The sequence below is a fragment of the Polypterus senegalus genome, chromosome 12 (genome assembly GCF_016835505.1).
Source record: "Polypterus senegalus isolate Bchr_013 chromosome 12, ASM1683550v1, whole genome shotgun sequence".
Lineage (NCBI taxonomy): Eukaryota > Metazoa > Chordata > Cladistia > Polypteriformes > Polypteridae > Polypterus > Polypterus senegalus.
The window spans coordinates 104,774,074-104,799,902 of record NC_053165.1 but is presented as its reverse complement, the minus strand read 5'-3'; the positions used below and the strand labels follow the sequence as shown (position 1 = coordinate 104,799,902).

The 25,829-nt window shown below is 40.3% G+C and overlaps 1 protein-coding gene across 1 annotated transcript in view; it reads left to right on the top strand.

Annotated features, from left to right (window-relative positions):
• The window catches only part of LOC120541461 (FERM domain-containing protein 5), a 343,369-nt gene extending 318,256 nt beyond the window's left edge, over window positions 1-25,113 (top strand). The window contains exons 11-14 of the mRNA XM_039773109.1: window positions 822-896; window positions 2,446-2,514; window positions 3,128-3,234; window positions 20,306-25,113. Coding sequence (XP_039629043.1) covers window positions 822-896; window positions 2,446-2,514; window positions 3,128-3,234; window positions 20,306-20,895 — 841 coding nt within the window. The 3' untranslated portion in view covers window positions 20,896-25,113. The remainder of the gene's footprint in view (window positions 1-821; window positions 897-2,445; window positions 2,515-3,127; window positions 3,235-20,305) is intronic.
• Window positions 25,114-25,829: the final 716 nt, after the last annotated feature.

The following is a 25,829-nucleotide window of genomic DNA, read 5'->3' as shown; positions in this document are numbered from 1 at the left end:
TAATATTTCTTCATAATTCATCCCTTGTAGCCCTGGACTCAGCCTAATCGCTCTTCTCTGGACCTTTTCTTGTGCTGCTATGTCCCTTTTTTCGCCTGGAGACCAAAACTGCACACAGCACTCCAGATGAGGCCTCACCAGTGTGTTATAAAGCTTGAGCAGAACCTCCTGTGACTTGTACTCTGCACATCAGGGCGCTATATAACCTGTCACTCTGTTAGCCTTCTTAATGGCCTCTGAACAATGTCTGACAGTCCACTATGACTCCTAAGTCATTCTCATTAGGTGTACTTTCAATTTTCAGAAACCCCTGCATTTTTTATTCAAACCTAAGATTTTTAATTCCTTCATGTAATACTTTACATTAACTTAGATTAAATTTCATCTGCCTTATATCCACCCAAGCCTGTGTGCTGTCCAAGGACACACACCCACTCACACTCCGTTTAGTACGTGTATCACACCCAAGGAGATTCTAAGTGAGGAGTTTTATTTTCTCTTTTCAGTTGGGCACATTTTCTCCAATGTTGTGTGTCTTATTTGCTTGAACACTTTCATCAGATTTTGCCTGTCAATTCCTAATTTTCTCCATGACAGCTCATGATTGTCATTTATTTTCATTTTCAGTGTTTTTTTTTGATTTACCCAAGGCAAAGACTGTGTGCACAAACCTCCAAAAATGTAATCTTTACAGCAGAAATAGTCCTAATAGTCCAGAAATAAGACATAAAGCAACTGTCTTAGCTTAGTGTGATCAGCAAAGGCAGAAATCACAAATTACATTTCAGAAACCGATGGCTGATCTGCTTTGCTTCTTGCAGGCTGGAAAAGTCAAGCCAGGTGCGAACTGTGTCCAGCAGCAATCTTTTCTTTAAGGGGAGCCGGTTTCGTTACAGGTAAATACTTACAGTAAGTAGAGGTTATTGAAATAATTTCCAGTAAATAAGGGGCATCTTACAAAAGAGACACCGCCTTCAGATTACGAACTGCTATCCACCAGGCCAGATGAAAAGGGTCAGCGGACTACACCTTTCCTTGTTTCTCAGACTGGTGCATGTTTTCTTTGCTATGTGACATGACTCTCCTAACCATTGCACCTTTATTACACTCACCGATGTTCCACTGGCATGAAGAGTTGCCAAAGCTTTACCAATATGGGGCATATGCGATATAGATTTAGCTTATACATTGCAGTAAACATATGTAATATTAACAACAAGAGCATTCATCTTTGTCAAACAACATCAGGCAATAGGTAGGAGCCAATCCTGGACAGGGCGCCTGTCAGTCACAGGACATGTTTATATCTCAAAGAGAAATGAAGTGATGAGAATGAAAAGCACATGACTGCAGTCGTTATCACAGGTAACTCCCAGCAGCAGGGCCTGTTGGCCACGTGTTAAATGTGCACCTTTTCTAAAGGTCTGATGAGCTTTTCTATGGTTACTTATTCCAGTTATCTTTCCAAAGACATGCATTTTGTGTTTATTGGCCAAGTAGGAGTTGATGCAGGTCTGTGTTGAGACAAAATGGCATTCCACCCAGGATTGTTTCCTGCTCCCTGCTACCATAAGATTAAAAAATTGAGCTCTGAAAATGGACCAAGCAATGGATGATAAGCACCACAATCAAAATAATGTTTCTCTTCTGTTGTTTCTTTCAGCTGTGATCAGTATTTCATAGCCATGATGCCATGTTTCTAACTTTTGCAGAATAACTCTTTACTTGTCACAAGTGTACATAATTCGCAGAACATATGCAGAACTTTCCTGTAAAAGTTACATTTTTACCTTTTCTCATATACAGTACCTGGCAGTGTAGGTGAACGTCCTCTGCAGCCGACTTGTGCCATGTTCACGGTTGTTTCTTGCCTTGAGCTCAGTGCTTTTGGGACAAATTCTGGTGCCCTAAAAATGGATAAAGAGAGGGTCAGTAAATGGATGGCTGCCTGGAATATTGGATCGTTTTATTGACTTCACTCATTCATTCCATAAAAGAGTGCTTTCTGCTCTTGTCACTGTGGATTCGATTCTAAGGCTGAGTGTAAACATCAGTAATCCTGCTCAGGAAATATTGGGTCAAGGCAGAGCTTTACAAGCTGTGGTTGAAAATGATCTTGCAGAAGCAGCATACTTACCTCACAGGAAGCACACAAAGCAGGGGAAAAAAGAGTGAGCACCACTAATCTGCTGCATTACATTTACAACTACTACCAAACATGTCCAAATGTCCCACTGCAAACAGAATATATGTAGTAAAAGTCTTAATGTAACAGTAAATCCACCAGTATCACAGCTAAGGACAGCCAGAAGGAAATGCCTCAACAGTAGGTGTCAATGCCAAACTGGGCTTATTCTCTTTCTCAGCTTCGTTTTGATAAAGATGTGAGGATGACTACTACCTGCATCCTGGAGTCATATCATCTTTCAACTTTTCTTTCCTTAGTGGTCGTGTTGCCAAGGAAGTCATGGAGCACAGTGCAAAGATTAAGCGAGAGCCTCCAGAAATCCACCGGTAATGATTGAGTCTTTTCTAAACTCGGTAGGAGCTAAAATGTTTCAGGTACTACTATGACATATTTTGTGCTGTAACACTTGCTATTGAAGATGTTTGATTCTGACTTATAAGCTTTTTTGATTTCAAGGACAACTGTGCAATGAAGATGCTTTTCAGTCCAAGAAGATGCAGGCCAGCTTTCCACTAATGCTGGATTAAGGATAACTGTAGGCCACATTTACTAACACAACACTGGAGTGAATATCAATCATCAGTCAACATCCATCTGCTTCATTGTGCTATCCTCACATATAATGGAAGCAGACCTGACATATCTGACCATACATGGCAGCCATTAAACAGAGGCACATTATAATTTATCATCATGCTTGACATTTTGTTTAAACTTTGGATAACTAGATACTATAGATTATGACAGATAGTAAAAGATTATAAGTTTTACAGGTTGGGATAGACATGAAATCTAGCTCATTGCAGTTACCAAATGTTATATTAACAAATAACAGCACTCATCTTTTTCAAAGACATCAAGCAAAAAGCTTGCAGATGGGTGAATGGATGTGAAAATAAATGATTGACTTCTTTTTCTTTTTGCTGTTTGACATCACAGAGCTGGCCTGGTCCCCAGTCGCAGCTGTCCATCAATCACACACGGGCCAAGACTGAGTAGTGTCCCCAGAACCCGCAGGAGGGCGGTGCACATATCTATTATGGAGGGTAGGTGACAACACAACTAAGCAGGTTACTGAGACATTTCTGAGACTCTTTGTTGTTGGCAGGTGAGGCAGGAATAAAGTGGCGCATGACCGGTCTTTCCTGAAACTCAGGCAAATTACTTGAAGAGCACTTTGTTGGGTGGTTCCACAATTTAAACTCAGAGTTAGAAGGGGAAGTAGTGAAGTTGCGGGTGACGCAGTAAGGAGTGGAGCATGAGTGGTGTCAGGGGAGGGGTGTTTGTATAAAAATATTCAAGTCAATTTTGAATTTGATATGCAAATAGTTTAGTGCACATAAGAGTCTCTAAAATGAAAGTAAATGTACCTAGGTAAGATCCTTCCACTAGAATCAAGAAATGCTCTGAATCAATGTCTTTATGACTGGAACCAGCTCACCCTTCCACCAAACTGAATACCCACTTCACACCACAGCATGAAGATGTCATATGAAGATCATCTCCCTTAGCTTCATTAACTGCACTACACCTGCATTTCCCAGAGAGCCAAGGATAAAGAATACTGGAAAAGCATTCTAGGTAAGAGAAGGAGTTTAATCCTATAATAATCTCCAGTGTCCTCTTAGAATAAGACAGTCATGGTGCAGCTAACGGGCAACTGGAATGAGCATTTTGTACACAGCTGCAGTTAGTTTGTTCTGAAACCCACTTACCATATGTTGCACGATCTTGATTCTTGTGGCAGATGGCTCATGATGAGCTAATTTTTCAAAAGGAGATCTACAAGTAGAGTACTTGTTGGTTTATATGGAGATTTCTATCCACATCGCATGTATGACACTGCGTTGTAATATGACACAGCCATATTGTAAAACATGATAAGATTACCAGGTTTAAAGATCTGGTAGGCTACTCTCATCGCCATATCAGGTACGCACCTGGGGCCTCATGTATAACGCCGTGCGTAGAACTCGCACTATAACATGGCGTAAGCACAAAAGCCGAAATGTGCTTACGCACAGAAAAATCCAGATGCAGGAATCTGTGTGTACTCCAACTTCCACGTTCTTCCGCTACATAAATCCCGATCAGCGTGAAAACTAACGCTCGTGCATGCGCTTTATGTAACGCCCCAACTCCTCCCAGAATTACTCCTCTTTGAATATGCAAATGAATATAAATCGGCCTTAAGCGCAGCCTTCTGTGAAAAGACAATGGGAAAAGCACGGGGAAAATATAAGAATTTCAGCGAATACCAAGTGGAGGCAAAGGAAAAACATACTATTTCTTCAAATAAGCCGTATTATAATCAACAAAAGGAAGTTGATCGAGTGGCATAGCATGTTGGGGAAACTTGAAAGCTCACATTCACAAAATCGCACAGTGCCGGAAATAAAAAAGAAGTCACATATCAAAGTCGCCGTGAAAAGCCGAGTTGTAGCCCACTGTCTGAGTGTCATATGAAAGTTTATTAGGGTACAGAGAAAAAAGGCACACAGTGGGAAAAAAGCACGAAATGTCAACTTCAATCTCGACATTTCCACTTTAATCACGTAGTTTATTTTGTCATTAAAGTAGAACATCATAAACTTCATCTTAAAATCGTTTAATTAACCAGTTTCTAAAATCACATCGTAATTAAAGTAGCACGTTAAATGCTTTGTTTTGTATTTGATTTTCTATGTGCCTATGTGTGTGAATCACTACTTGCTTCTTAAACCGGCTCTCTTCCTCCAACTGGACACAGAATCCATTACATTCGTGATATTACAGCTCTCTGAATAACTAAAATACTGAGATGTATACGTGATGTCATTTTCATGATGATAGGAGTTAAAGCACGTTATTAAACATGTTTCACTTCGATGAAATAATTTATTGCAGCAGTACTCAGGGGCGGCCCTAAGCTTGTGGTGGCACTGGGCAGAGGAAGAATCGGTGGCTCCTTCGCCCGCCAATGTCATGCACGGTGGATGGCCACGTCCGTTGCAGACACTAGCCACCTCATGCTCATGACACAAGCATTTAACTTTTGCCGAAATTTGTCGCTGCGTTTTTAGCTGTGTTGTTATTTTCTCTTTCTGTTTTATATTCAATATATATTGACGTAGCCGCCACTGCAGTCAGTGCTTTTCTTTCCCCAAGTAACCGATCGCCACACAATCAGCTCTGTAATAGAAGTTAAACCATCTGTAAGCTTAGCGCCGATTCTTCAAAACGTTTAAGGAACATTGAAATATCTTCGTAGTACATGTTTAATTATTCTATCCTTAAAGACACTCCCAGTGAAGAATATAGATTATTTAAATGAAGTTAAAGTTTTATCTGTATAATTTAACAAACATATTTTGCTGCATTTCACCTTAAAAATGATATCGTCATCATATGTAAATACGCGCTTTATAAAGTGGCCCAGGTTGTGAGATATTATAACTGTAGTGCAAGTTTACAGTGAGGTGATTGTACTTATAAGTACAAACAGTTCTACAAGGAGCAATTGATTGGCTGCATTTAAAGTTCTTGGGATGAAACTGTTTCTGAACCGCGAGGTCTGTACAGGAAAGGCTTTAAAACGTTTTGCAGTGGCTGAGACAGCGTGTCCTTAAAGCTGTATACCGACAATTCTCTTTCCGATCAGCTGCTGCTGTGATTCACACTCAGATACAGTGATATAAATACTCCGAGTGGTGCAGTGAGAGTAATATGGAAAAAGATGATCTGCTGTGGCAACTCCTAACGGTAGGAGCTGAAAGAAGAAGAAGAAGAAGAAGTGAGAGTAACAACGCTAAAGCAGTTCTGGTATTTGGAATACTATGGCTGTTCCCTGGACCATTATATTGTTACGAGTTAATTACAATCAGATGCATTACACTAATAAACAATATGCGGTTAGTTTCTGTGTATTTATAAAGCCGCGTCATGAAAATAATGAGTAATCACACAAGAACAGTACCATTGCTTTGACGCTGGGTGCCGCCAGTCTGCAAAACTGAGCGGAGAATTTGCGTACGACAAGGCATGAGGTACCGTGGAAAAGTGCGTGGCTTTACGCCAAGTGTAGGTTTTATACATCGCGATTTGAACGTGGAAAAGTTCTTACGCAACATTTCTGTGCGTACGCACCATTTATACATGAGGCCCCTGGGCTCTTCTGACTTCTTCACATGCCACCTGCTTTGCCCACTAGTATTTTTCATGGTAAACTGCTTTCATGCAACATCTCTTGGGCACACGTAGTAGCAGTGCTCATTGTATGCTTGGTGAGACCCTAAGCTAAATAAAGTATGGAAGCCCCTTGTTTAAAGAGTTACACAGCAATCAGCACAATCAAAGACTGGGGCTGGAGTCTGCTAGAAGGATAAGCACAATCAGAGGGGTAAGGGGCTGTCCTAATAGACAGTGGAATGCAACAGAAGGGATGGTCACCCTCTGAGGCATGAGTGCAATCAAAGAGCGGAGGTATGGGGTCCATTAGGAGTGCTGAACATGACTGAAGAGTGTGTTCACTTACTCCAGTGCCTAATTGTTATATGCCAGCTTTCCTTCCCCCATCTTCCCCATTTTTGATGACAGGCTGAGCAGTTGGTGGCCCCCCTGGTGGTCATGGAACTCTGTGCATTTGCTTACTTGCTTGTGCCTTGGGCTGACTTTTCTTGCTACACTAAACCACTGTGCACAAGCTCTCTAGACCTCTGAAATGAACAAAGCATGATGTTCTTCTCATGAATATTGCCTGAGGATAGACATGAATAAATTGAAGCCCATTTGGTCAAAGTGTAACAGTTTATAGATCACTTTGTTAAGTCTTTGGGTGAGGGTTTTACAATAATAATATAACATCTGTATTAATTTGTCATAAGAAAGTGCATATGAAATTGGACAGAATGAGGGGAGACCATTCAGTCCATCAAGGCCATTTGTTTAGCTAATAGCTAAACTATCCTAATATCTTATCCCAATTCATCTTAAAGTTGTCAAGGTTTCTGCTTCAACTCCATGTCTTGGTAGTTTATTCCAGAGTCCTACAACTCTTTGCATAAAGAAGGGCTTCCTGGCTTCACTTTTAAATGTACTTCCACTTAATTTTCACAGATGTCTTTGAATACGTGATTCACACTTAAGCCAAAAGAATGTTGTTGGACCTACTTTATCAATGCCTTTAGGGATTTTAAACAGCTGGATTAGGTCCCCATTCAGTCTCCTCTGCTCGAGACTGAACAGGTTTAATTCTCTGAGCCTGTCAGAGTAGGACATCTCCTTAAGTCCTGGGACACACTTGGTTGCTCTCCTCCACACAGCTCCAAGTGCTGCCATGTGTTTCTTGTACTGGTGTGATCAGAACTGAACACAACACTCCAGATGTGGTCTTATCAGTGTATTATATAGTTTGAGCAGAATGTCCCTTGACTTAAATTCAACAGTTTTTATGATATAACTTAACATTTTATTTGCCTTTATAACTGTTTCTGTACATTGCTTAGTCGATAAAAATGTGGTGTCATCATAAACTACTAAATCCTTTTCAGAGGTTGCTTCCTGTAGAACAGTGTCTCCCATCTTGTATTTATAATTGATGATCCGGTTGCCCACATGAAACACTTTTTTTTTTTTTTTACATTAAACTACATTTTCTAGGTTTTCGCCTAGTTCTGAAGGTTGTCCAGATAATTTTGAATTCTTTTTGCTGTCTCCACAGTGTCTGTCATCCCCTCAATTTTAGTGTCATCTGTGAATTTGATAAGTTTAGTAACTATACTAGAATCAGTGTCATTAATATGAATCAGAAAAAGTAACGGTCCAAGGACAGACCCCTGAGGGACTCCACTGATGGCCTCACTTCATGTGGAGAGTTTTCTTCTGAGGGATGTGTCACAGAGGCTCAGCCAAATAAAGCTTTAGTGGCATACTTTGTAATCCAGGGACCGGTCATTATGATCTCTTCTAAAGAAATCAGGGAGCTCAGTGCTACTGCCTCTTCTGCATTGAAACTTGAAAGTTTAAGATGCATTAAAGGAACACTCCACCCAAAAATGATATTTTTACATAGTACTTACCCCCATGTAGTTTGTTGAGGTGGCCAAGAAAAAAATTTAATCTCATGTTTTCATGAAGAATGAAAATAACAAAGCTTCTAGTATCATGGGACCCAATAGTCACCAACTCTGGACAATAGCAAATGATGTGAAAAATGAACAATTCTGAAGTAACTTGTGTCACATAATCCACATATCCATGTTTTGTTTTATCACGATGTGTGAAATACATGTATTTCTTGTTAAAATATTATTCCTACTTCTAGAAAACTCAGCATAAAAGATGAACAGGAAAGGCACTGTTCCCATAATGCTGTGCTTTTGGGTTGAAGACAGGAGTCTTGACCAATTAATGAGAGGGAGAGGCAGATATAAAATATATTGCTTTTGGGTGGAGTATTCCTTTAAAAAGTTCTCCTCTTTAATTTTTCAGAGTTACATGTGAAAAATGATGAGGCAATTTTCTAATGATAAGATGTGCCACAGTCCTCCCCAGTTGCAGCTTTTGCACATGAGAGCCGTGCGTCCTGTTTCTTTAACCAGTATGCCACTTGTTTACTTGGTGCTGCACACAGCCCTTAGTTGGTACATTTGAAATTCGGCTCTTTTGAGGAAGGTTGAAGCCATTTATCGGATTTACTGGACTGAGACGACAGGAGAGCGGAGAGGTTGGATTTGAGATGCAAATTTCTTTTTACTTTTTCATGAATCTTCTGGGAGGCAAAGCTGATGGTGTTGTTCTTTATGAATCCCTTGATTGTTCCACTTAATGCAGAAGGGTCATCTACTCAGCCTGCGTTAAGTGGTATAAATTCTCTTAAATTGCAGATAAAACAGCTTGTTGACAAGTAAGTAGATATTGAATCTCCATTTGGATGTCCATAAGCTAAGTAGGGAGAAACTAAATTTAGCAATATTGCTTGTTATGGTCAGATATTACTTTAGAGAGTATTCAGTAGATATTGTACTAGGGATTGAGACATAAGGGTATTACCTTTCCTGATTGAAACTTATGCTGTAAAGGGAAAAATTAAAATTCTTAAATTAATTGATTACAATCTGTTAAAGTTTGCATGGCACAGGCCAAGGCAGGTTATGCATGATATTTCTAGGACAGGCCTCTGGCTGCCTGCAACTGTGAATCAGATTAGGCAAACAGAAGAATAAGCAGAATAAGGCCTAAAGCAAGTCATGATTCTCCATCTATTCTTATTCAGAACCTTCTTTTTACATCATAGTCACAAAGTAGCTAGAGCCTATGGCAGTGGCAGCATTAAGCAAAATGTGGGAAACGTGTAAAGGATGGCAGTCCATCAGTGGGCACAGTAATACATGCACTTACCTCCATCCATCCATCCTAAACCAGCTTTATCCAGTTCAGAGTTGTGGGGTGCTGGAGCCAGTCACTGCAGCATTGTGGGCCAGGCAAGGTCAACGTGCTTTACAGGAAAAAACACAAAAGTTGTCTTCTCAGCTACATCCATTAACAGACAAAAATTAAAAAAGAGAAAAAAAAAACAGGTTAAAAGTTACAAGTTTCTAAAATACCATTAACAGCATTCAAATAAAAGTACGTGTTTAACTGCTTCGAACAATTTGACAGTTACGTTTTTACCTAAAATAGTTGTGCGGTACATATGAAAAAAAATCTATACACAGTAGAATGTTTATTATCTTCGATATTCCATGTTAAAAAGCTGTATAGTGTTAGGAAGAAAGGAACTTTTGGGGTGTTTTGTGTGGGTCTTTAAATTGACTGATCTGCCTGATTTATTGAAGGACGGCTTCTGTGTATAATGAGGGTCCGTCATCAGCGGAGATGATTTCCAGTTTCTTCAACATAACCCTCCGACGAGTTTCAATAATTGTGGCTGCATTTGCCAAAGCTTTTTTAAATTTTCATTTGTTAGACCACTAAATCAGTCAATGAAACTGGAAGTGGTAACAAACTAAAGGACAAAATGTGGTCCTTGAGCACCTTAAATAGTTTGAGTTCATGAAGGAGAAACAAACACTGACTTTAATACATTTGGAGTGTATTTTTTGTGACAATATCCTAAGTTAGATTATTATTTAGGTGAGTTCCTACATATTTACTGTATATTCAGTCACAATTTGTACCTCCTCTCACAGAATAACAAATGTTCAACATATAAGGTGGTCCAGATCTAATTATGCAATTTTCATTACGCTATATCTTATTAAGTTTATTACACAGAAAAATCATCCGAAAAATCCCGGACCATCGAGAAGTGTGTGAACTGACAACATGAAGAATCGTCTTCGTGCCGAACTGGAATCGTCCTCACATAAATCAAAGTCATCCAGGATGACGATCTGGATCTGCATAATTAGATCTGGACCACCCTCTACAGATTCCTGCCTTTTACAGTCAATTATCATTTCTTGTGTATTTCTGCCATTCAGAGTAAGACAGTTCATATTGCACCAATTTACAAAACAGTCCACTTGTCTGAAGTAATGGCTTTCAGCATGGTCTACAAACCTTGGGAAGTGGAGTGATGATTCTTCCCACAGCTCAGGAACAATACCAAAGCTCTGGGACCAGAGGAAGAGCAAATGAGAAACTGGAGAGAGCTGCTAGAAACAGGACTTCAGAAGCCATCTTCACGTGCCTTGTAGCCCCAGTGCCATGTTGATCTGCACCTGCAGCTAAGCTTTCTCCACTTCAGTTATGCTGGCCTCTAATATTGATGGAATCTTTAAAAAGCATGTCCCTTACTTGAGCATGGTGCACACTGAAACCATGTGTTTTACATAGATAGATAGATAGAACTTTATTTGTCCCCAGGGTGAAATTTGAATTTTTACACAAGCTCTTTAAATAAATAAATATATAGATTAATATATATAAACACACACTATGGTCTGAACACACACCAAAATAACTAAAAAGGAAGATACATTTAAAAAGAAAGAAAAAAAATTTTGGCAGTCCCTTTTCCGGTGAGTCATTACTCAGGTGTACTGCTGTTAGTATAAAGGAGCCACCATAGTGTTTTTGATACACTTTAGCTGAATACTTAATTTGCTGAAAGTCTTCAGTATTAGTGTGTCAGAGAGAGGATGTCCAGCATTGTTCATAATGGCACTCAGTTTTGTTTTAATTTTCCCCTCCACCACTAACTCCATGGGGTCCAGAGTGTGTCCCATAACTAAGCTTGCCCTTTTAATTAGCCTGTTGATCCGATGGGTCTCTCCTGAAATGATGTTACCAGCCCAGCACACCATGGCATAGAAAATCGCAGTGGACATCAGAAAGTTATAGAAGATGTGAAGGATGTCACTTCCCACATTAAATGAATTGCAGTCTCTTAAGGAAAAAGAGTCTCCCCTGCCCTTTCTTATACTGTTCCTCTGTGTTCTGAGACCAGTCTAACCTGTCATTGATGTAGACCCCCGCCCCCCAAGCACTTTGTAGGAGTGGACCACCTTGACATCAACTCCAAGACATAGAGGGTCTTTGGAGCAGTGAAAGTCAATAACCAGTTCCTTAATCTTGCCGATGTTAATTCTTTCTGCACCAAGAAGCAAGTTCTCTACCTGACTCTTCTACTCTGTCTCATCCCCTTTATCAATACACCCCATAAGTGCGGAATCATCTGACAATTTCTGCAAGTGACATGACCAGTTGTTACATGTGTAGTTTGAGGTGTACAGAGTGAAGAGAAAAGCAGACAGGACTGTTTCTTGTGGTGCCCCAGTGTTGCTCACATCCTTATCATAAACACAGCCCTTGAGTCTCACAAACTGCCCAACATCCAGGACACCATAGGCTAGGGGTGGGCAACGTCAGTCCTGGAGGGCCGCAGTGGCTGCAGCTTTTCGTTCTAACCCAATTGCTTAATTAGAAACCAGTCCTTCCCAACCTCAGACCATGTTTAATTTTAATTTAATGGCTTGTTAATCAGCAATGTTAGATTCTTATTTTGTGGATTTTTGTCCTTTCCAAGGATATCAACCAAATGATTTGAAGCCTAAAATAGATCATTTTCAGTCTGTCACATTGTTCTCTTAAGTGTTTTTATTAAACTAAATAGTGCATGATGAATCCATGCAGATGTAGATGGAAAAAAGTTAGATGGAGAACTGCTGGCTGAAATAAGCAATTAAGGGTGGGGAACCTTAACAAGCGAGACCACTAAAATGAAGCATCAAAATGTCACTTGAGCAATAAGTGTTTCATCAGCAATAATTGATTTCTCATTAACAAACTAAGTTAGAACAAAAACTAGAAACCACTGCAGCCCTCCAGGACCGAGACTGCCCACCCCTGCCATAAGCTCATCATATCTCTGAGTTTACCCCTTAAGATGGATGAGTGGATAATACTGAGGGCAATGGAGAAGTCAAAAAACATAATCCTCACAGTGCTGCCAGCTTTGTCTAGATGAGAATCAGCGTTGTGGAGCAGACAGATAATTGCATCCTCCACTCTTTGTCCAATTGGCAAACGGCAGTGGGTCCAGGTGGTCTACCACAAGAGGACTTGTGCAAAAGTTATTTAGTTCATCTAGGTCACACTTTTTTAGAACCCGATCCTTTGATCGTTTTCAGTGCTTCCCACCTCTGCTTTTCATCGTTATCATTAAACCACCTCTTTTCATCGTTATCATTAAACCACCTCTTGATTTGTTTTACTCATAACTCTTGTTACTTTGTTTAAATGACCTGTTAATCCTTTGTGCCCCAGTCCAGTGCAGGACATGATATGATGTAAATAAACACAACCCACACTTACACAGTCTGAATACATGACATTACTACTACAATGGTAGTATTGTTTCTACCAGACCAGTTTCAAGATGCCAGTTGATGTAGCATGTATGTCTACAGGATGTGGTGTAAACCAGTAAACATGGGGAGAATGATGCCAATACCACTTTGCCAGTCTTGATTTAAAACATTTCTTTTATATAGTATATCTAGGTCAAAGCTCTTCTTCTCCCTGACATGCTGAATTTGATTGTCTCGCCCATTTTCTGATCAGTTTTTGTTTTAAATAACAGCTATCAGAGAGCTGACCGTCACAAAGTGCTTTATAGACTACACAGTGCTACTCATACCTATGGCCATGTACTTCCCAGCTCTCCCATGCATTAAGAAGAACATTCCCTTATTCTAGGAAGTCAATTTACTGCATGCAGTATGGACTGGCAAGGTCACAATATCACACATGTAGGTAAGGGACCACAACATGTCAGTCCACACTTGGACTCACACCTACAGTGCTGTGCTTAACAGCCGTCATGTGGTGGAAGAATGAGTGTTGAAACCTGGCGACCTAAATCAAAGCTGCCCAAACCAGGTCCGGCTCCTGCCCAAATAGATCAGTGGGCACTCTGAATACTAGGGAGGTTGTGACAATAAAGTTTATCTAATCTAAACGAAAAAACATGTCAAAAAATCCAAGCAGTAGTATGAATTCCTGACAGGGTGTGGGTTGAGCTGTTTCAAATGATATTGGGTGGTGGGGGGTCGTAGCCTGGCTAAATGACCCCTTGGAACTTGACCTGATCCAAACTACTTCTAACGGACAAAACTGACCCTGTGTGACCTTTCATTTCTGAGCATTCGTGACTTGATGAGCCGACATGGGTCATAAACACAGAAGATGGAGCAGGGGAGAGGGAACCAGTGCAACACTGAGAAGCTCTGATTTAACCATTTAAACTCCGCTCCATTGTTTCAGGCCTGCCGATGGGACCAAACAATGATGCAAAGTAAAAATAAAATGCATAAAATAACAATTTCATCATTGTTATAATTAAAGTACAGTGTTTTGACATTAAAAGTGCATCCCCAATGTCACATTTCTTTCTTTCCTCAAAGTTGGCTGAACTGCAACTCCTGTCCCAATTTGGCTTTCTAGAACGTCCTGTTTCAATTGTGCACAATCTGATGGGCAAATTATTATTATCCGTTAAATGAGAGGGGGGGTTTCAACATTATGACAGGACACAAAATTCCACTTTCTACATTTGAGATGTTTTTTTATTGTATAGATGTTTTTAAATCTTGCAACTATTGGCGTTGTAATTTGGATACACAGTGTCATTTCTTTAACAATGCCAGTTCAAAATGACACATGAATCATTGGTTTACAATAATGGATATGCATGCTATGGATACTTACTTGAAAAGAGTAGCAGAACTGTTTCAAAAACAGTAAAACTAGACATATTACTTGTAGGTTTTTTTCTTGGTATACCTGACACATTCACTGACACTTTTATAGTGATTAGAAGTGAATTCCAACACCTATGGAAATAAGAATAACATTCAAAGTGCAATTTTTGGTAAAAACATTATTGCATTTTTCAACTTATTCTGCTGTGTACAGCATAACCAATTCTCCAGCTACAAAAATAATGAAAGAGAAATGTCTGGCCTTCCTTTTGAGTGGTAGAATGTGAATACTGAGTGAAGGATGACAGAGTGGCAGCCAATTAAATCAAAGCACAAGAAAAACAGAAAACATGAGTCTGAGTTTAAAGGGTTAAAGAAGACTGGCAGAGTAAATCCAGAGTTGAAAGAAAGGGGCAGTTTGTTTTATATGCAAAGAAAGTCTGGCGCTCTTCAATGGGTACGTCTGGGGGCATTTCTAACTCCAAACATGCTCCTGGTATTTCAGAGCTACTAGGAGTGGCACGAACGAGGAAAGCTAATGAACTGCAGAGTAGGGTGACCAGATGTCCTCTTGTTTCCCAGACAGTCCTGTATATTAATTGAAATTTAGGTCACCCTGCTTACCCTTATTAAATCTTTGATAACTGTATTTTGCAAGGTGTGTTGTTTAACTTGAAAAATAACATCTTTTATTTTGTGACTATTGCTAGCCCCAAAACATACCCATACAAAATACTTGAACGTTAGAGAAACATTGCCCTTGGCTTATAATGCCAATTTAACTTGGCAATGGTAGAACCAAGGAGCACCTCATGATCATTATCAGAGTGGGAGTCTCTCTTACCAAAGAGAGCTTCGATGTACTAATAACATAGCCTGTGTGATTTACACTAAATGGATAAGCACAAGTTCAAATATGTTAACAAGGGTGAAAAGTTTCAATGTGCATTTATTCTAATACTATTAAGAAAACTGTAAAAAATCATACTTATATGTATGAATCAGTATGTAACATACCCAAAATAATAAACATTAAGCTATGAATCTGACCTAATCTAATCTAATCAGGTCCTCCAACTTGCAGGGAGAACTCAGGGGTTGGTGGCAGGAATGGCACTGCAGCCATAGTAAAAACCTCACACGGTTTCACGCCATTCAAAGTAGTGTGGTGCTAAGGTGTCACCCGTTGCACAGCTGCACTCGGGTCCTAATGTGACATCCTGAGGTGGTTCGTCGTGTAGTGGGTGCTGCATTAGTGCCCGCTCCCAACCTCCTCCTAATGAATTTAACAAAACACTTGACTTCTCATAAAAGTGCTACAAGACTTCACCACAACATTGCGCCAGTAAACATTAAAGCGCTAAAGCTTTTGATACTGGAGGGTTTGTTAAAGAACATCAGTTGGGGAAGCTGACTGCATGTGTCGTCATAAAGCCAGGCTACTCAAAGAGATTGGCCTGTCATGAAATGCAATAATTCGCTGCACTCAGGATAAGACACAGGAGAGCAGCAAAAGCACAACACTTTCTGACTCTTAATTTAGAAAGGGAGGAAAGCTCAGCTTCAGACGAACTAACACATCACATAAATAACATTCACAAACCCACGTAATCAAATTCAGAGTCATGAGGGACTGGAGCCAATGCAGGAAACCGCCCTAGAGAGGATGCCAAGGCCTGGAATTATCAGTGAGCCTAACTGGTTCATGTCTTTGGCAGTGTGGTTGGAAAGCCCACATACATAACATGCTCAACCCCACCTAATTCCTATCCCAGCAGCAGCAGCAGAAGAAAGGCAGGAGCCAACCCTGGATGAGGATCCACTTGTTGACCCATCTGTGAGATTTGCATTACACACACATTGGTATCCGACACACTGACAGGACTCCCTATAACTTCAGCCAGTAATGATTTCTGTCTGGCAGGGCAACATTTCATTCGATTTAATAGGTGTGACCCATGGCCTCAAGTTTCAGACCTTGTGCTAAACAGTCCTTGGCAAACAATGTCACACCTCCTGAGCTAACGTCATGTTGTTTTAGCCCCAGAAACTACTTAACCCACCTGGTCCAGTATAGTGTCACAGAGCTAGTTTTGCTAGCATCGAGGCCACAAAGCACTTTCACCTAACTAAAGATAATTCAAATATGTCACAACAGTAAACAAAGTGGTCACAGAGATTACATTTGGCAACAGTGAATGGCAGAAAAGTGCATCAAAATTTCTTTCCAGTGTTTAGAGTGACGCCTGCAGGGACTCCCTGACTGAAATTAGGACATGAGAGCCACGGGGGGGTGTCCTCACCTCCTCCTCCTCCTTTTTTCTCTGCGTTTCATACCCTTGTTCTGAACACTCCACTCCCTTCTTCCTTTTGGAGTGGAGTGACCAAGCCCTGTGCCATTTGTAAGGTGATTTCAGAGATGCAGTCAGTCCCAAGTACACATCTTTGAGCAGCTGGACAGTTGATATTGCTGTGTGTGTCTCAGCAGATTTCCCTGTAATGTGACACAGTGGCCTGCGTCCCCATGTGTGCATGCCACTCAAGGCTCTCTATTCCTGGAGATTAGAGTTGTGGACTCACGCAGCCACACACATACAGAGAATGAAAGTTTTAATGTGGGCCTACAGGAAAATCCCCCAGAGAAAGTGGAAAAAGTTGGAAATCAGAGACGTTGTAATGAACATGCCACTAGGCATCTGTGCTGGGCTTTTTCCTTTACCATCACACCCTTCATCCAGATTCCCTAGTAACCAACCACCTTTGTCTGATACTTCAATTACATTTCATTTGGATATTTATCTAACTGTGAGGACTTACAGGTCACATTTTGTGCAAAAGAAAGAAAGCAAGAATAGCACTAGAGGTGATGGCAAAATCCTAAAGAAGAAGACAATTGCTTCACTGAATTGGAATTGTGCCTTGTGCTTGTGTGGCTTCACCCATTCTCTGACCCTCCAAGCTGCACTCCACTACCCCCTCCAGCACTAAAGCTGTTATTAATATCAGCTCTCAAAATAGAAGCCCCTTCTTCACTGGGCTCAGATACACCTCAGGCCATTTAAGTCACACACCTTCCAGACAACTGCTCAGTGCTGGCCTTCCGTACTGACTGGCACCATGGTCAAATGTCTAATCAAAATTAAAACCAAGGTGAACGTCCACCTCCGGATGATTAATCACTGCTACCGGGATGTGAGAGTACGCGTTCTGAGCCTTGGACCTAGGATCTTTGGGAAAGAACTTGGAAGTCTGCCACTTTTTCCAGCTCTGGTGGCTTCAGGAGACATTGACCATGCCACAGGGTTACCACACAGTTATGGAGAAGCTTACCAGTCAGTGGGCCAACCAGCACACATCTCTACAGGTGAGAGCTGCCTGACTTGCATTTAATGACTGCCCATCTCATAACGATGGCAGATTACATTTGAAGGTACCTTCTTTACTGCATGCTCCTTACCGGTTCACTCTGTTTAGGTAGGAAATGAAAGGATTTTATTAGCAGCACAAAGTGGCCCTGAAGTACAGTTAGCAAGAAATTAGAGGTGGCACTTGTAAAATAAGAGGAGATGTTACATATCTTGATTGTTCAGAACTAACCCAGAAATTTTAAAGTACGCCATCACTGCCTGAGCCTGTTTTGGTGTATAGTGTATGTGTGCAATGTAGAAGGGACTGAGGTTTTATTATTTCCAATTAGAAACTAAAACCAAATTTGGAAGAAGCCCTCAAACATGCCAAGTGATGTGCTTGTATTCTGTTTGTGTTTGCTGAAAAAAATGTGGAATACAGTAACAAATATATTTAAAGGAAAAAAAGACAGTTTTAGCTGTATAACCTTCATAAACTGTACATATACTGTAAATATAAATGTATAACTACTGTGAATATATATAATATATAATAAAGTATATGTATATATACATATATATATATAAACACAAATATTAAATTTGTATTCATACTACTGTGAATATATATATAATATATAATAAAGTATATATATATATATATATATATATATATATATATATATATATATATATATATATATATATATAAACACAAATATTAAATTTGTATTCATACATTGAAAAACATAAATTGCTTTTAAGGCACTGCCTGCTGCAGCAAACTTCCACTGAGGATTGATTGACAATTTTTTCCACCAACCAGCATTCTTTTTTCTTTTTCAATCCCTCCCCACATTTTTCCATACAGTCCATGCCATCTTTGCATGCTCACGTCTTCATGCTGTCACCTTTCCAATTTTTCAGCTCATCATCTCTTTTCACTGTCTGCTGCTTGCACTACTTTGGGACCACCCTAGTAAACACTGCCTGGGGGCTACAGCTACATGCTTAAGTCAAACATTTGTCCTTGCCAAACAGTGAGGCTGAAGGTCCTGAAAGTCTGAGCCTTCAGAGGGGTCTGACTTAGCAATAAATAAATAAATAAAGTAATAATACATCTGAAAATCCATGCAGAAGATATTGGTGGTCTGCTACCTGACAAGGAACCCAAATTCTTTGTGTTTTTTTTTTTTAGACTGAGATTGATTAATTACTGTCTTCTGAAAAATATCATTGACTCGTTATGATTTTATTAAGACTGTTGAGTTATACATGTATGAAACATATGGGTGCTTATTTCCTACAACGTAGCATGGAAAAACAGTGGATAAAGGCTGCATTTCTCATAAAGGGTATAAAGCTCCATTTGTTTTCACCTAGATATCTTGAAAGGGATACTCAGGAATTGAGCAGCACTCTTTTATTATTCTTAAAAGCCACCAAAATGGAGAATCACCCTAACCTTTCAGCTACAGTTTTGAAGCTGGCAATGACACCCAGTAGAGTACAGGTCTTAAGTTTGGGAACTTGGGCTAAGATGAAGCTCATACTTTAGACTTATTCAGGACATGTCAATGGGTCATTTTGAACAACTGCTGTGACCTCATTTTCCCTCACCACACAATTAGTAATGGCTGACTGAGAGAATGTTATACTTCTCATCCAACACTGACCAGAAATTCTAAAGGTGGGGTAGGCGCCTCGTCCATCTCACTGGATCCTTTTTTAATTCCACAACACATTTTTGGTGAAATGTGGTGCACTTGGCAGTTTGTTTTACAGACGGACAACCATATATTTGTATTTACATTATTCATCAATTCTGTGAATACACCAGTCACATTTATTAATCTGGGCTGCATGGTGGCGCAGAGGTATTCACACTCCGGGTCCCCCTGTGCAGACTTTACATATTCTTCCCGTGTCTGTGTGGGTTTCCTCCCAAAGACATACAGGTTGGGTGGATCAATGGTACTAAATTGGCCCTAGTGTGGGGTTGGTGTGTGTGTGTGTGTGTTCGCACTGCAATGGACCAGCACCCCGTTTGTTTCTGCATTGCACCCTATGCTAGCTGAGATAGGCTCCAGCAGCCCCCACGACCCTGTTCAGGACTAAGCAGGTTAGACAGTGACTGACTGAACATTTATTAATTTGTTTTGTGCTTTAATATAATAAGTGCTTGTTTCATGTATTTTTAGCAGTGCAGGTGACACGCTCAGGGTGATCAGATAAATAAGTGTTGGAGATAGAAGTGGCCACCTTGACATTTACAGTCCACTATGGCTCCAAGGTTGTGTGTGTGTGTGTGGGGGGCTTGTCGCTGCCATATGGATAATGTCAATATGTATGTTGCTGAAGTTTAAGGGAAGTTGCAGGTAGGAATTTCACACTGCCTGTATTTGTTTATTCGGTGTATGCAGCTTCATGATACACTCATTTCGAATCATTGCCTAAAGAGAAAAGTCCAGCCTTATTCATCAGGATGCAGGATGGAGCCACTTGTGCCAAACCTACACCTTAAGATAGTGCAGTGTGTGCAGTGTGCTCATCATCATCTCCTTCCCTCATTTTTCCCCTTCTAGGACTCGAATCCTTGCGGGACAGCGCCCACTCCACACCCGTCCGCTCCACTTCTCATGGAGACTCATTTATGCCACGATCGAGAAGCCTCTTGACAGATAGCAGTGAAGGTGCTGCCATCATATCGAGTGAGGCATACAGCCCTTCAGACAGCGTGCTGCCTACGCCTGTGGCCGAACACAGTCTGGAGCTGGCCATTGCGAGGCAAATCAATGGTGCCCCCTGCAGCATTGAGGAGGAGAAGGAGTCGGAGGCTGGAACCCCCACAGGAAACGAGGCTGTGGAGTTCGGGGGCGACGGTAGAGGATGGGGTTCGGATGGTGAGGCAGGCTCCACATCCATGAGCGAGGTGGAACAGGTGAATAAGTTTGTTTTAAGTGTCCTCCGTTTGCTCCTTGTGACCATTGGACTTCTCTTTGCCTTGCTCCTGCTCCTCATCGTTCTTACCGAGTCTGACCTTGATGTTTCATTTTTACGTGATATTCGACAGACCCCTGAGTTTGAGCAGTTCCATTACGAATACTTTTGTCCCCTCAGGCGATGGTTTGCCTGCAAGTTCCGCTCCCTGGTCGGCCTGCTCATTGACACGTGAAAAAGGGTGTGTATCCAAATGGCGGGCCCCCCGTCGGCATTTGAGGAGACGTTAAGCCAACTGCTGCCACTTTCCACCAGAGCGCGATGCCGCGCTGCACAGCGCCATCGGATCATGAACCCTAGCTTCTTACATGACACAACAGTTCTCTCACAACACCAGACTCTCGGACAGACTTTGGAAGACGTCTGATTTATTTTTTTTTTTTGCCTCTTTAGTTCAATTCTTGTTTTATTTTAATTTCTTAAAAAGAAAAAAAAAAGTAAAAGGGAAAGATTGATTTAAAATTTCAGGTCATTTCAGGAATTTCTTTTTCAAGATGGTGCACAGTTCTTTTTAATGCTTAAATATTTTCGATAAAAAGGATTAAAAAAATCAAAACGAAAACAAAACAAGATGCCTTTATTTTGTATTTATGAATTGTGACAGGATTTTTGTTTAATGTGTCATGTGCACAGAGATGTTTGTGTGTTGCAAATCTGTTGTTGTAGCCGCCACATGAGAAGAAAAGCTGCAAGTGGAAAGTGACTGACCGACCGACCGACCCTGTGGGAGGGTAAAGGGATTCCCAGAATTCTTTCATTCTCTTATTTTTTTTTTTTTGTGTCTCTAATGTTTTATGTGTTGTTTCTTCAAAGAGTTTTCAGTAATAGCAACTGTGTATGAAACTTGAGTAGGGAAAAAAAAAAAATTTGAAAATGGGACAGGCCTTGCAGTGCAGAAGACGGGCGTGCTGCGAGTGGTCTGTCCTTTAACAGCCTGTTACGGGTGGAGCAGGGGAGTGGGGTTCGCGCGGTGGGGGGACGGTCTGAGGCAGGCTGGTTTTAGTTGGAAGGTAACATCTTTCTCTTGTAGGAGTTCAGTTCTGTGTAATTCGTAGCAAGCGATGTAGTAGAAATAAAGTTAAAAAAAAAAAACAAAATAAATTAGTTGCACTGGTGTACTGTTATGTGATCTAGCAGTGTCAGTAACAGATAGGCAGTCCGTACCTGCTCCCCCCCACTAGCCTCTAGGACCCCCGTGTAGCTCGATGTGCTCTTTTTATTATTTCAGGCTTTGGTTTAGTGCAGAAAACAACATGGATCAGAGTTCCAGCTTTCTAGACACTGTACGTTTCCTAGTGCGTCTGTTTTAAAAGTTGTTAACTTTTCCCACTTCAGAGTTAATCCAGTAGGCAGTGGCGTTGTGAAAAATAACAAAAATAACAAAAAAAAAATACATTTTCTGTGATTATATGTTGGTGAGTGTTTAGCTCAACATCGACAGAACCTTCCGTTTTTAAATGTAAAATGTTTTGCCTCAAAATGCTGTACTTTTTGTACAAAATAATTTGTTTCCTAATATATTTGACTGTTTTCCTTGTATATTTTAACAAACTGAAATGTTATTTTGTTATTAAAAAAAAATATATATATATATATATATATATACACATATATAAATTAAAATTTTTGCCTTTTTAGCTCAGTGGATTACTGGAGAAATAAGGAAAATAGGTTTTATAGTCTGGGATTCATCCAGGTTGAAAATTCCTATTGGAAGATGGTTAATCTTTGCAAGAATTTTCTTTTTAAAAAAAGTGGGAGTTTTGCGAGCCTGAAATTTTATTTTTGTGTTGCGTTAACGGCTCACTCACACAACAAGGCGCCCAGCTTGATCTTAGCAGATTTGCAGTGCAGTGGCCATTTATCTTGAATTTTTTGAGTCCTGGTTGGTTGTTTAACTGACTGACTGACTGACTGCAAGGAGGCCAGTCTGCAGCTGCAGAGCTCTCTAAAATGCACCGGAGGCCTCCGGACCCAACACATCCTTCTTTGTGCAAAGCTGCTTGATTTCCACTGTGCTGCAACTCGCCCCCTCCTATTACACCAACCCCCCCAATGGCGGCAGCAGCCCCTGCAGCAGATAAGTTAATACAAGAACAGCTAATGGAGAAATAATTTTTCATTAATTAATCAATCAATCGATCGATCGATTGATTGATGGCAAAGAGTAGGAAATGATTTATCACCTGCAGTGGCTGCAGCAGCGTCTTTACCTTGATGTCCATGTGTCCTTGGGGTGCGTAAGGATAAAGTCCGCAGGTTCCCCATAGTACTAAAAAAGCAATAATGTGGCACTTGGAGATAAAATTCTGGATAAACCCTAGAACCAAAAAATAAAAAATGAATAAAGGGTAAATGAAGAAGTACATTTTATATAAAGAAAGACTTGAGTGTATTTTTGCAAGAGCTGTGGAGTAAAATGGAAGCGTGGATGTAATTATTTGGTGGGCTTTTTTGTATTAGACAGCTGAAGGCACCACACCTGTGTGTGCTGAACTTCTGTCAGCTGCATGTAGGGGAGTAGACAGACGTGGCCCTGCAGTCCCAGCATGTAACCAAACGAAACACAAAATGTCAAACTCTGTTTTAACAAGTGTAATAAGTCATAATGTGGCCAAAAAAAAAAATATATCCTTGGCAGGCATTATTAAAAAGGGGATTTGATATCCCTCTCAATCATAGTCACCAAGAGAACAGATTTGCTCCATATGTGCATCCTCAGGCGGGTGTACAAGAAGCCTTTCTCATCCAGATCTCATTTCCTGTCGTGCATACAAAGAGTGAAATTCAGTAATAAACTTTTCAATATTTTAACAGACTGAAGTCAACTGTTGAGCTTTTGTCCAGTGTGACACCCATTTTTAACTCACATGCCCATCCACCTTCTGAAACTGTTTTATCATATTGCAGGACTGTAAAGAGTCTTAGATAGATAGATACTTTATTAATCCCAAGGAGTCTTGTGCCCATACTGGAAATATCAGGTGTAAGGCAGCAGCAAACCCGCTGCGGCCTGCAAGTGCATTGTGGAGCAAGCTCACAATCATTTCTTTACTTGCCAGTAAGCCTAACATACACATCTTTGGGATACTGGAGTAAACCAAAGGAAGCTTGCCCAAGAATGTACAATCACCAGACAATCCAACAATGGGCCAGGATTCAGACCCTGATTCACTTTGCAACATTTCTATACAGTAAATAGATAAACAAAGGACAAGCACTCTTGATAACACTCAATGGGAGAGAAAGGTGAAAAGGACAATCTAAGAAGAAAATGAAATACAATAAGCTGACAAAAGGAACAAATAGCGAACTCCAAATAATCCAATATGCAAATAAGAGGAAAAAACAAAATCACAGTAATAAGAAACACTTGGGAGTTAGAAAGAAACAAACTGCCATTGTAGTTTTCCATTTCAAATATACGATACAAAACCTGTGACTAAAATATATATTGAAAAACATGCCTCATGCTAACTGAAACAAAAGCCAAATGTCTGTAGGAATATCAACATCTACTGCTAATGCGGACATCACAACAGATTTTAAAATGTGAAAGGGTGACTTCCAGAGGGGGATAAGAAAATATAAAAATAAACAAAAATATTCTGTATGCCAATGCAGCTGTTCACGTCAGTGTCTCTCTCGCTCTCTTTCTGGACTCTGTACTTTGCCATTTGTCCGTCCTCACGAGTCCAGACCCATTTGGGGGGCTCTTCTAAACTTGCCCAGCTTGTCACACAGAGAGAGTGACCGTTCTAAGTGGAAGCAATGTGGCAGACATTCTGCATCTTCACAAGTACAGCTCAAAAGGTGTCCACTTGTGAAACTTGCATTTAGAATAAGGTGCAAAAAGCATGCTTCAGTGTTAGCGACAGTGGTGGTCTGTAGCTGCCTGAGACATCTCCACTAACAGGCGAGTTATCATTTCTACGACGATTACAGCTGCAGTAAGAGACCATCAATGAATCTTCTAAACTATATGGCAGCTGTCCTCTCCGATATGAATAAATGACTGTTAGAGCAGTCAGCCTCTCATAACAAAGGCCTCCAATCACTTTGATTGCAATTAAACAATAATGATGTACAGTAAGGGGATACAAATATTAATAAAAATCCCTACTCAACACAACCAGCCTAAACGGCTGCCATCATCCGTCATTTACAGGGTTTGGCTACAAATTAGTTTGGCGTAGGATTACTTTTCCCACTTTAAGTGGAGACATGACCACTCTGCCTAACTAGAATGAATGACAAATTACAAAAACATCAATCTTGACCGGCTTGTATTTTAACATTAGTTGCCTTAAAGATTACTTTATGGAATCTGATCATCTTTGTCCCAAAATAGTCTAAAAGAGTTGCCTTACCCTCTGTGTATTTAAAAAAAAAAGCAATAAAGTAGATAGAGAAGGACGATCTGAGGCTGTGGGGCCACGTGATGGCAGTGCATCAGCGTCATGTCTTCTGGAGGTAGGAAGGGAAGGGTGAGTGGATTGGGCTTGGATAAAATCTTTTAAGACTGATCAGATCATTTACTCATTGCTTTTAGGATCCTGGTTTGGGTTTTGGTATTTTACCATAAAACTTATGCAATCTTCAGTTTCCTTGTTTGTGCTCTTCTAGAAGTAACTAATTTCTTGGTGTTGTGCTCCTACCTCAGTTTGTAGTAAATTTCCATTCTATGCAGTGATTTGAAACAAGTGAAGTAGATCTGTGTGTGAAAAGATGCAGTAACTCTTGGTTGCCAAAAAAAAATAAGCAAACAAATAAAATCTTCAAGTGAACCACACATGAGACAAATCAAAATATCTAAAGTAAAACATGAGTCCAAATCAGTCAGCTGTCCTAGGTTTCTGAAAGTTCATAGACTGGGTTGGCCACCATGTACTGAATGACACCAGTAATTTGTTCTGTTCATCTGGTGTTTACAATGTTTTTTTCCAGCATAAAAAACTAATGTATTTATCAAAATGACCTCAGCTCGAGTAAGTTCTTCACTTATTTTTTTTTATCAGCCGCTTTCTTCAGTGTATTTGGCCAGTAGGTATGGAGAACAGAGGTTCTGCAGCTTTCTTATACTCAGAATCTGAACACCCCTGGCTGTCT